The sequence below is a fragment of the Harmonia axyridis genome, chromosome 5 (genome assembly GCF_914767665.1).
Source record: "Harmonia axyridis chromosome 5, icHarAxyr1.1, whole genome shotgun sequence".
Taxonomy (NCBI): domain Eukaryota; kingdom Metazoa; phylum Arthropoda; class Insecta; order Coleoptera; family Coccinellidae; genus Harmonia; species Harmonia axyridis.
In genome coordinates, this window is record NC_059505.1 from 34,206,174 (window position 1) to 34,219,686 (window position 13,513).

At 35.1% G+C, this 13,513-nt stretch overlaps 1 protein-coding gene across 1 annotated transcript in view; it reads right to left on the reverse strand.

Moving 5' to 3' along the window:
* The window catches only part of LOC123681325, a 39,159-nt gene extending 29,177 nt beyond the window's left edge, over nt 1-9,982 (reverse strand). The window contains exon 1 of the mRNA XM_045619662.1: nt 9,916-9,982. Coding sequence (XP_045475618.1) covers nt 9,916-9,942 — 27 coding nt within the window. The 5' untranslated portion in view covers nt 9,943-9,982. The remainder of the gene's footprint in view (nt 1-9,915) is intronic.
* Between the last annotated feature and the right edge of the window lie 3,531 nt (nt 9,983-13,513).

A 13,513-nucleotide genomic window follows, 5' to 3' on the forward strand; every position in this document is an offset into this window, starting at 1 on the left:
TTCATCAAAGCACTGTTTTTAGAACTGTAATGAACTCATTACGATACTGAAATAGAAAAAATCACTTCCGACAGCCCTGACCACCGATCATCCCCGCAAATTTCTACCGGACCATAGAATCCGACCCTAAAGCGAACCACACACGTCCGCGCAAAACCGATCGGACAAATCGTTACGTCTAAAGGCTGGCAGAAATCTCCGTTGTGTCGAACCGGAGAATTCCTGCGTTGGATGTTTCCAACGCGGCGCGGCCCGAACATCCGTGCATAAAGCACAAATATGCATTTGGCCGGCCGATGCCGCGAATCTCCCAAGACCAAATCGGGCACAAGAACCGCTCTCCTTCGCGGGCACGGAATGCCGGTAAGTGGCAACGGCGAGTCCTTGTCGCGACCTTGCCTGGCCGTCTTGATCTCCGCTTTTGTGTACGTGTATTCCGCGCTCGCAAGAGAGCAGTCCTTAGCAACCGGCAATGGGGGCGTGATGACGTCAGGAACTGGTCGGCCGTATCGTTGCAGACTTGGTCTCCGTTCGTTCCACGTGAATATTCATCTTGGGTGTCGTTCGATCTCGAGAACCTACTTATTTTCGAGAAAACTACCCACAAAGTGGTCGGCGATGGGTCTAATCTGATCGTATTAGGAATTTTCAAGTTTTGTGTTGGCATCCGTGACATCTGTCATTAGTGTCAGTTGTCATTCTTCTCGAATATCCGTCAATTGCGCCTCGTACATTACTATGTCGGAATACCTATGCAATGAATGTTTCCATGTGAATTACCTCAAATTCGTGTTTTTCGAATTGTGTTGCAAATATTTCAGCCGTTTTTCGAAATCTATCAACGTAAACGTTCAGGCTGCTCAATCTTTCCTACTTTTTATTCACAAAACATTTCACAAATTGGCCTCCGATGGATTGATTCTAATCCCATTGGGAATTCTATTTGTTTCGTGTTGGCATCAGTGACATCTCTCATTAGTGTCAGTTGTCATTCTTCTCGAATATCCGTCATTTGCACCTCGGATATTACAACCTCGAAATGAGCAGTGAATGTTTCTAAGTGAATCCTTTCGGAAGATTTCAGCCGTGATTTCAAAATATTTCGACGTAAAAGTGTAAAATATTTAGGCTTCTAAACATTTCCATTAAAGTAATATTATTTTTCCGGAAACGTTCAAAAATATTAACTACATTAAAGTCAGTTTATAACGATAAAGTTTGATTTCACAAACATCACTCCAAAAGGAAAAATAAATACTAGTTGAACTTTCTAACTTTCATTATAATGATTATTATCAGTGTTTTTAGTAATTATATCGAACATACCCACATATTTTCGGAAAAACATTTCATAAGGTAACCTCCGATGGCTCTAATCTAAGCGTATTAAGAATTTTATTCGTTTTGTGTTGGCATCCGTGACATGTGTCATTAGTGTCAGTTGTCATTCGTCTCGAATATCCGTCATTTGCGCATATATTAATAACAGGCCAATTGAAAAGTCCCCGGTCTAACATAGTTAAGCACATTTTTCTGGCGAAATTCGATTTTATTATTCAACATAGTTGTCTTCGAGAGCGATACAGCGATTATAGCGATCTTCCAATTTTTCGATACAATTTTTGTACTACGATTTGTCTTTCGCATCAAAATAGGCCTCAGTTAAGGCGATTACTTCGTCATTGGCGCTAAATTTCTTTCCAGCGAGCATTCTTTCGAGGTCTGAGAACAGGAACCAGGAGGGCCAGATCTGGCGAATACGGTGGATGCAAAAGCAATTCGAAACCCAATTCATGCAATTTTGCCATTTTTTTCATTGATTTGTAACGCGGCGCATTGTCTTGATGAAACAGCATCTTTTTTTCTTCAAATGAGGCCGTTTTTCAACGATTTCATTCTTTAAACGATCTAATAATGCTATATGATAATCGCTGTTGATGGTCTGGCCATTTTGGAGGTAATCAATGAATATTATACCTTGCGCATCCCATAATACTGATGCCTTAACCTTGCCAGCTGACTGTTGTATTTTTCCTCACTTTGGATTCGGTTCATTGTGTGCAGTCCACTCAGCTGACTGTCAATTGGACTCCGGAGGAAATGATGGAGCCATGTTTCATCCCTTTTCACATATCGACGCAAAAATTCAGGTTTATTGCACTCAAACATTCAAACACTGCTCTGAATCATTAACAAGTTGTTGCTTTTGATCGATTGAGAGTTCGCGGGGCACCCATTTTGCACACAGCTATCTCATGTACAAATATTCGTGAATGATATGATATACACGTTCAGATGATATCTTCACAATGTCTGCTATCTCGATTTTTTAGAATTATTTTATATTACTTTCATATTGGGATCTAAAGACGTCAGCCATAATTTCAAAATGTTTCGACCTGAACAGATAAAAAGGATAAGCTATTCAATTTTATTCCGTTTCGAATAGACTATTTTTACTCAAACGTCGAAAGATGTCGATACTTTCGAACTTTACTAATGATGATTAGTATCAATGGCAATGGTAATGATTTCAAACCTATACTTATTTTCGAGTAAACATCCAACATCCAGTAAGTATCCACCGATGGATCTTATACGATTAGGAATTTCATTTTCAACTTGTTTTCTGTTGACATTCGTGACATCTGTCATTAGTGTCATTTGTGCGCAACAAATGTCAAAGATAGTAAATGAAATATTAAATATACCAATATACATGCATATCGATGCATCTGCATCTACTTGTAGATATGTTTTTGAAGATTGTTCACGGAATACTTCGTAATTTATATTAACTTTTGTTCGTTAACTCTTTTTTTGTCCAATGCTGAAATGGCAGGTGGTCTGTGGAAATGGTTCGTTATTTTGGATTTTTTCGTGCTCATTCAAAAAATTCTTCGCAGATATTCTCCATTTTGACATTGAATTGATCGATTTTGTACTAAATTCCTCTTCCCAATTTGGATGTCTGAATTAGTCTGTTAGTTACAGTTAAATTCATCGGTATAATAGAACAAGACATACGTATTCATTTTCTTCATTTTTCCTTAATCATTTATTATTCAATTATTGAAAAATGGTGCTTGCGAGTGAGGCTAATCATTTACCCATCCATGCTATCAAAGCATTTAGCTCACATATAATCAATTCTGATATGGTATAGGAGTGTCAAAGAAACCTCAACGAAATAGGCAACAATAACAAGGTCTTCTTAGTCTGGGTTCCTGACCACCCTGGAATTGAAGGGAATGAAGAGGCCAACACACTTGCCAGAAAAAAAAGTACAAACTCCTTTCATTGGCCCTGAACCTTTCTGTGGTACAGGAAAATATATTTACAAGAAAGAGTTTCAGGAGAAGGAAAAAATCGAAAGAGAAATCGGCGAAATCTTCTTGGGTTGGATCATTTGAAAAAGTTTCTTCGAAACTTTGTGTCCGCAAGATCTAAGAAGTATAAGTACGCACTGTTTTGATTGCTCAAGAGCTAAAGATTGCACAAGAAAACCGTTTGGAAGGCTGGTCTCAAGAATAAGATGTATGGGTACCACACGAGTTAATGCAAAAAAAAAAACGACATTTATCGAATTTCCATCTCCTAATCGCTGCTGAGTCGCAACAAAATTGACCCATTTTTGAAGCGATGGTGATGAAAAATGAATCACTTACGACAACGTCAAGCGAAAACGGTCGTGGTCGAAACGCGGTGAGCCGGCTGGAACGCTGACCAAGCTAGGATTGATTATCTACTTTGAGCTGCTCCGCTACGGCACAATTATTAACTCTAAACTGTACTGTAAACAATTGGACCATCTGTAGGAAACAATCGCCCAGAAGCGGCCAGCTTTGGCCAGATGGATGGCGTTGTCCAGATGAAACACAATTCCTCTACTATTCCTCTTCTATACAGGAGAGGAATTGTGCCCCGTCTGGACAACGCCAGGGCCAGGCAACACACATCGATAGTGAATCGCAAGAAGCTCCAGGTGCTTGATTTGGAGGTTCTTATCCATTCACCTCATAGTCCGGACCTGGCGAACAATTTTGCTGGTGAAAAATCCGTTCAACAGAGGCTTGTGAAAATCGACTGTGCCAATTATTTTCTCCAAAAGAGCCGAGGGATTCTATGAGAGAGGCTTAATAATAATGATATGGCAACAAGTTATTGAACAAAATATTCGACCTAAATCGGTTAATTTTATTATACTAAGGTAGTTGAAGGCTTGTTTTCCATGCAAAAATAATGATTTTTTTTACCACACCTTATAGTTATTTTCAAAAGTCGCATATGTCTCATGATTCAATATAAGTTTGAGATTACAACTCAAAATAAGCATGATGTGAAATTGTTAAAATGCGAATGTACTTAGGTGAGTCAATTTGGAATTAAATTAATCTCTTCGTGTGTCATAATCACAGCCACAATATAACTTGAGCAACAACAATAATATTCTGAACTGAGAAGGATTGCACCTCAAAAGTGATTTATTTTTCGCTTCGCGTCACCAAATTCTTTCATTCATTTCAAATTATCGGTATACTAAATTACGTTCCGAATATAGGTCCTCACCTTTCCAAAAATAGCAAAAATAAACTCATCACGCCATAAATATAGTCGCTGATGGTGAGCTACTCTACTCAATAATAAACCTAAAAACGATACCAAGGGCGTAGAAATGGGAGGGGTACTGGGAGTAATTACCCTCCCAAAGATTCTCAAAATATATAAAATCTCAGAAATCTCGCAAAGACGAAGAACGAAAATTTCTCCATAAAATGAACCGATAATAATCATTTTACTCTCCTTTGAAATCGACACGTCAGTAAAAAATCGGACCCCTTTACGGTTCATGAGTTTATTATCGCTTTCAAGATGAGTACTTTTATTGCACCACGAGCTCGTATTTGTCCGATGTTTATTATTTTCCTTAACTATCCGCTTTCTTGCCATCGCCCCTTATTTGCCATCTGTGATTTTTGCATTCGTCACCGGTATACACTTACCCGTTGTTTTCGGTTTTTTGTATCATTCTCGTCACAAAATTTCAATATGTAGTTATCAAAGAACTGAACTAAGTACATAATTCGCATCGAAAAATTGTCTCTTCATTGTGTTTCATTCAAATTGCAATTTATTTGTGAAGATATCAGTTTTGAATTGACCATATCTACAGGATTTCCCTAAATTGGAGATACAAATGAAAATGACAGATTTCTCGGATCATTTCAAGAAAAAAAATCCTATAACGTGAGTCCGCAAACGCTTTGTTTTTGAGATAAAGGTGTTAAAGTTCAAGTTTTTCTCTCATAGCACCTTCCCTTCACAAGATATTCAACTTGAATTGGCATAGATATTCCAATTCGAAGTTTTCATCATGTGATTTTGAATGCAAACCTACATTTTTCCTGGAAGGGTGTCCGCTTCTTTCTTCCAAAATTACTGCTGGTAGTTTAGAAAAACTTAAAAAGAAACTTCGGTTCAGTAATAAACTTTTGGCTTGTTGTAGTTTTGTCGTATCTGCAATCGATTTCGAGAAAAAAAACCTCTGTATAGTAATTCTCAGGAAAATTATTATAAAGATCCAGTTAGGTAGCTGTGATAAATTAATTAATTATAAGTTTTGGTACTTATTTACCAACTATGTAGCGAAGATTAATAAAGATTCAATAAACTGGTTAGTCATCATAAAAAAGATAATACTACAAGAAACACCATGTATCTCGAAAACAAAGCGTTTATGGGCTGATATTTATGGGCCAGTTTATTTTTGAAATTATCCAAGGAATCTCGCATTTTCCTACTTAACTCCAATTTAGGAACACTCAGTATAAGATAAGAACAACCGAATTGGTAATTAAAAAAAAAGAATTCGAGTGATTTGGTTCAAACTTCGATATTAAACCTCTTTTTGTCACATATAGATATGAGTAAACTATGTCGTCAAAAAATTTTTTTTTTATTAAAAAAGAAAAAAAGATCTACGCCCTTGAACGATACATAATCTGAAATTAATCAATGCCATTAAAAATACCACCGAGACAAAGGGTTCGATCGAAGCAATATAAAGTGATCCATGAAAATTACTCCTTCCACTCTACCATTAAATATTTTATTACCTCAAACGGCGCCATAGGGGGATAGTACTTCCGTATTCCCAACGAATATTAATTGATCAACTTAGTTTTGTAGCTGTATATATGAAGATGGAAAATCACCTTATATATATTTCTTACACACTCCGTTGAGCGTCGATAGGATGGCCGCGCCTATATAAAAACCACTTGAACCTCTTCGAATTGCATTAATTCAACGTTTTCATAGAAGGATGTTTTTGCAACTCATCCGTGAATTCCTAGAAAATTGTTTGGCGTGGACCGGATACTTAGAAGCTGCTGAAAAATGAGAGCCAAATGCTCAAACTTGAGGATGACTGTTAGTTCTTGTATATTTTTATCTACATATTATAACTATCAATCGATAATCAATGTACAAAGACTCAATTAAAAAATTTATATTTTAGTATAGAAATATACGAGACATCTTCTGAAAAAATAAATATATAAAAAAAAATCCTGCTATTTCATTTGTTTCTCCGCATAGTATGAAATGGAAGAATAATTTATGAAAATTACAAACTACGAGGTCCATCTCTTTCACTTTTGTTTTTGTTGCTTTTATCACTTCTGTTGCTTTTATTTGCCTTTGAAAAAATAAATATATCAAAAAAAAATCCTGCCATTTCATTTGTTTCTCCGCATAATATGAAATGGAAGAATAATTTATGAAAATTACAACTACGAGGTCCATCTCTCTCACTTTTGTTTTTGTTGCTTTTATCACTTTTGTTGCTTTTATCACTTTTGTTGCTTTTTATGAAAATTACAAACTACGAGGTCCATCCCTTTCACTTTTGTTTTTGTTGCTTTTATCACTTCTGTTGCTTTTATTTGCCTTTGAAAAAATAAATATATAAAAAAAAAATCCTGCCATTTAATTTGTTTCTCCGCATAATATGAAATGGAAGAATAATTTATGAAAATTACAAACTACGAGGTCCATCTCTCTCACTTTTGTTTTTGTTGCTTTTATCACTTTTGTTGCTTTTATCACTTTTGTTGCTTTTTATGAAAATTACAAACTACGAGGTCCATCCCTTTCACTTTTGTTTTTGTTGCTTTTATCACTTCTGTTGCTTTTATTTGCCTTTGAAAAAATAAATATATAAAAAAAAATCCTGCCATTTAATTTGTTTCTCCGCATAATATGAAATGGAAGAATAATTTATGAAAATTACAAACTACGAGGTCCATCTCTCTCACTTTTGTTTTTGTTGCTTTTATCACTTTTGTTGCTTTTATCACTTTTGTTGCTTTTTATGAAAATTACAAACTACGAGGTCCATCTCTTTCACTTTTGTTTTTGTTGCTTTTATCACTTCTGTTGCTTTTATTTGCCTTTGAAAAAATAAATATATCAAAAAAAAATCCTGCCATTTCATTTGTTTCTCCGCATAATATGAAATGGAAGAATAATTTATGAAAATTACAAACTACGAGGTCCATCTCTCTCACTTTTGTTTTTGTTGCTTTTATCACTTCTGTTGCTTTTATTTGCCTTTGAAAAAATAAATATATAAAAAAAAAATCCTGCCATTTAATTTGTTTCTCCGCATAATATGAAATGGAAGAATAATTTATGAAAATTACAACTACGAGGTCCATCTCTCTCACTTTTGTTTTTGTTGCTTTTATCACTTTTGTTGCTTTTATCACTTTTGTTGCTTTTTATGAAAATTACAAACTACGAGGTCCATCTCTTTCACTTTTGTTTTTGTTGCTTTTATCACTTCTGTTGCTTTTATTTGCCTTTGAAAAAATAAATATATCAAAAAAAAATCCTGCCATTTCATTTGTTTCTCCGCATAATATGAAATGGAAGAATAATTTATGAAAATTACAAACTACGAGGTCCATCTCTCTCACTTTTGTTTTTGTTGCTTTTATCACTTTTGTTGCTTTTATTTGCCTTTGTATTATGTTATGAGCGTCACATGCTGTGCTGCTGCTGATTCAGTAGGTTTATTTTACATTAAACTCAGCTCCAATCAGAGAGCAGATGACACCACAATACAAGCATACCAAATGCTTGGGTCAGCTGTTTTCTGAAGTGGAATCAAAAAAAGCGTATAATTTTAATTATTGTCTTACAACTCCTGAGACTCGCAGTTGAATTGCTTTTCTCAAATAAATTATATGTATTATGTATAAAATTATAATTATGTTTTATGTGAATAATAAAACATTATTATTGTTATTATTATTATATATTATGAAGCACACATGTATTTTACGATCACTATTGAAAACTACTAAAAACTACTACTATTCAATGAGTATATTATGGCTTCTCCCGAATGAATAATATACCAACTGACAAAGAAACTGCAACACCCAGAAGGAGCTGTTTAAATTTAATTTTTTTTTTTGTAAAACAAGGAGTAAATTATTGAAATTTGGAGAAAAAACGAAGGATTTACAATTTTTCTCAATAAATTTGTTAATAATGTGTTTGTCTACCGCGACTATCTATACACTCCCCAAAACGTCTCGGCATTGATGCAATAAGATGGTCTATTTCTTTTTGTGGTATAATATCCCAAGCTACCTGTACTTCATGTCTCAGAGCCGCCAAAGTCCGTGAGGGCTGAGGTAAATTTCCAAGCCTTCTACTCATGATGTCCCAAACATGCTCTATGGGAGAAAAATCGGGGAATCAGGGCGGCCATGGCCAAAGATTCACATTGGTCGCTTCGAAAAAGTTTAAACTAACTCTGGCAACATGAGGTCGGGCATTATCTTGCTGAAATATTGGATTCTCGAGCCGGTTAAGGTGAGGAAGAAAATATGGAATCAATATTTCTTGAAAGTAACGCAGCACCGTCATGTTACCTCGAATAAGGACTAAAGGTGACCTACTTGCATGTGCAATAGCACCCTATACCATAACGCCTACTGTCCGGTGTACATGACGCTCAACATCAAACTGATGTTCACATATTTCTCCGCTACGTCGTCTTACCCTTCTTCGGTCATCATGTGCACCCAAGGAGAATCGAGATTCATAAAAAATAGGACCTTATGCCATTCCACATTTCAATGTTGACGTTCTCTGGACTACTGTAATTATTGTTGCCGACGATGCTCAACCATCAGAGGTAACACAAGAAGGGTCGATAATGCTGCAGTCCAAAAGACTTTATCCGGTGGTAAACCGTTCAGACAGTTATAGGATGGCCTTGTTCTCCTAACCACTCATCAGCCAAAGATCGAGTAGTCCCAAATCGGTCTCTAATGGCCATAAGTTTTAGACGTCGATCTTGAACTTCATTTGAGCCCCTTCGACGACCGTTGCCTACTCTTCCTCGATTTTGGGCATTATCAAACCACGCTTGACAACATCTCATAACAGTAGTTGGATTTCTATTCGTACGGTAAGCTATTTCTCGAAATGACAACCCCGCCTCCCGTTGACCAATTCGACCTCTTTCAAATTCACTTAGCTGGCGATGAATTCCGCGTACAAGTGCTCTACGCATTTTAACAACAACTAAACATCGACTTTGGAACTCCTCGAACAGCTGGATTGTTGTAAAATTTGGAAAACTTGCAAAAAACGACTACAATATTCAAGTAACAAAAATTAATTATATGAAAAAACTTTCACGTTTTTTTTCTCCAAATTAAATCATTTACTCCTTGCTTTTGTCACCAAAAAAAATTAATATTTAAACAGCTTCTTCTGGGTGTTGCAGTTTCTTTGTCAGTTAGTATAATACAATCATTTTCATAATTTCTGCAGATTTTTTCCATCCCTACTAACGGTAGTGTATTTAGACATATATTCAAAAAAACTCACCAAATTCGTTAACTGGCGTCTGTACATTTATGAACTTCGTTGACTTTAAGTTGACACTAAACTAAATTCGATGGTTGAAGATGTCACACTCACTCTGATCACTGAAGTAGCATCCTAACCATAAAAATAATAGATTATTTCTTCTTCTCATAAAGAAGTATACAAATATTTAAAAATTAATATTATTGAACATTAACTTCAGTTCAATTCGATGAATTCAGTGTACACAAACCTATACATAAATATATCTAGGTTGTGGAAACATCTTAATCTTTCAAACCCCTTATGTAAACCGAAATAGATCCTCAGACCCTAACTCAGTAAAGAAGCTCCATTACCAAAAATAATGATAATAATAGATATTAACTCCTATTTGACATAATGATGAATTTCTACTTGATATTGTTTCGAGTTTAAGGTTTGATAAGGACCTGTGTTGATGTAGATAAGGAATGAAATCCCTTCTATGAGTAAATCAAATTTCCATCAATCATTGCCAAGAAATTCACGGAAATTTCCGAGAGTTCTCACGTATATACCAGTGAAGTCAGTGGACTTTCCAACTATTGGAAAATGTAACCTGGTCACGGTGGAAACCCAACTAAATGGGAAATGTCTGAATCAAAGCAACGCAATAAGTTTTTCAACTCATTGACATTTTTTTAAATGATAACTCATGCTGAAAATAAATATTTAAGTAGAGAAATTGAATGTTATCAATCAAATATTTAAAATAAGTATAAACAATTATATACGAACAAGTAAAAGATCTCAATGACAATTCTGAGAAATGTAACTAAGTATTATAAGTACTAGCTTTTGGTTTGAGGTGTTGTTGACTTTGCTTTTCACTAATTCTGATTGCATTTAGAGTGATTCAAGTGAAAATGACTAATAGTTTATGAATAAATGTGAACATCTTAGTAACAGGGATTAAACTGAAAATGTTACAAATTCGCCTTAAATTCATCAATATTCTTTATCATAGTAGATCTAGATTTAGTTATTCAACTCCTATTTACTCTGTCGGGGTATTTTTCCATTCTTCAAAATTCACCTGAATTTAATTGATACATTGTTTCAAGGACACACGTTTTCAGTCTAGAATCCATTACTCAATTGATTTCTTTATGCACTATATAATTTATTAGCTCTATTGATCTACCGGATCTGTTGGTCTGTCGGTTCAACTTTATGGATCCGTTGATTTTTTAAATCTAAATGATTCCAAAAGATTTTCTCCTGATTCATTCATCTAAATGGAATATTTATATTGTTTTCATGAAACGAAGAGTGTATCTAAATTCCAACTCAACTGAATCATTCCTTTCAACTTCTGATCTACAAATCCAAGATCTAATAATGAATTAGCTCTATTGGTCTATTCCGGCACTACTCATCTGACGGTCCAATTGATCTACCGACTCTAGGGCTCCATCGATAATTTAGATCTGTACGATCTAGATCATCTACTATGTCAAAAAACGGGATGTTTTCAATCTGAAATATTTTCCTACCAAAATATATCTAAATTCAATTAATATATAGGCATTGTTTCCATGAAAAGTAGGATGAATCTAGATTTAATAATTCAATTGGGTTAATCTATCAACTTCTACTCTACAAATCCATTTTCTAATGATGAATCAGCTTTATTGATCTACCGGCTCTCTTGATCTGTCAGTTCAATTGATCAACCGACTCTATAGATCCATAGATTGTTTAGATCTGTGTCAAATAGCGGGATGATTTCATTCTATAAGATTTCTCTACCATAATTCACTTGAATTTAATTAAGATATTATTTTCATGACATACTCGTTCGAGCTACATTTGAGTAATCAATTGAGGGGTTCTATCGATTTCTGTCTGCTTTACAAATCCATGATCTATTAATGTATTATACCAGAGCTATTGATCTGAAGTCTCTGTTGATCTGTCAATTCAATTGATCTACCTATTCTATGGATCCATCGATTGTTTAGATCTACTATGTCAAAAGGGGGATGATTTTATTCTAATTCTATTCTCATTCAATTAAGATATTGTTTTCATGACACATCCATTCGAGCTACATTTGATTAATCAATTGAGGGGTTCTATCGATTTCTGTCTGCTTTACAAATCCATGATCTAATAATATCAGCTCTATTGATCTAAAATCTCTGTTGATTTGTCGATTCAATTGATCTACCGACTCTATGGATCCATCGATTGTTCAGATCTACTATGTCAAAAAGTAGAACGATTTTATTCTAAAAGATTTATTTACTTTTCTACGATCATTCAGCTGAATTCAATTAAGATATTGTTTTCATGACACACTCGGTCGATCTAGATTTGATTATTCAATTGGGGGTTCTATTGATTTCTGTCTGCTTTACAAACCCATGATCAAATAACGTATCAGCTCCATTGATCTGAAGGCACTTAATAATCTGAATAGAGCTGATACATCATTAGATCATTGATCCATAGATCCATAGAAAAGTAAAGAAATCTTTAAGATGCTTTTTGACATAGTAGATTTGAACCATGAATCCATAGAGTCGGTAGATCAAAATGAATCAATAATTAAATAGATCTACCAACTCCATGGATCCATCGATTTTTCAAATCTACGATGTCAAAAAGCGGGATGATTTCATTCGAAAAGATTTTTTTACTTTTCAACCATCATTCACCTGAATTTTATTATTTCCATCTGTTCTACAAATCCAAGATCTAATAATGTATCAGTTCTATTGATCTACCAATTGAGGTATTCTATGGACTTCTATCTGCTCTACAAATCCATGATCTAATAATGTATCAGCTCTATTGATCTACCGAGTCTGTTGATCTGTCGATTCAGTTGATCTACCGACTCTATGAATACATCAACTGTTTAGATCTACTATGTCAGCAAGCGGGATGATTTTATTCTAGTAGATTTCTTTACTTTTCTGCCATCATTCACCTGAATTAAATTAAGATACTGTTTTCATAACACATACGGCCGATATAGATTGTATTATACAATTGACTTATTCTTTCGATTTCTATCTGCTTCACAAATCCAATAATGTGTCAGCTCTATTGATTTACGAATCTATCAATTGAGATATTTCTATCTGCTCTATAAAGCCATGATCTAATAATGTATCATTTCTATTGATCTACCAATTGAGGTATTCTATATATTTCTATATGCTCTACAAATTCATTATCTAATAGTATATCAGCTCTATTGATCTACCGGCTCTGTTGATCTGTCGGTTCAGTTGATCTACCCAACTCAGTGGGTCTACCAAAAATCTACATCTAGCAGCTAGTTAGCTCTACGAGCGTGCCAGTAACCGGCAACTAACCGACCAAAGACCCTACACATTCAGGAATTACTCACTTACCTCCCAATACCGGCAGTAAAGTCGTGCATACATTTTCGTCGGAACCGGAAACTTCTGTTGCGAAATTTCCGACGTGCCGAACCGAGCCTCACGCAAAATGCGCATAATGAAATCATTTTCGATGGGGTCGAAATTCGGCTTGCAAAATACACGTGCCAACCCCGAGAAAGGAGGTCAGGGGTCGTGCATGGGTTAATAAAACGGGGGTT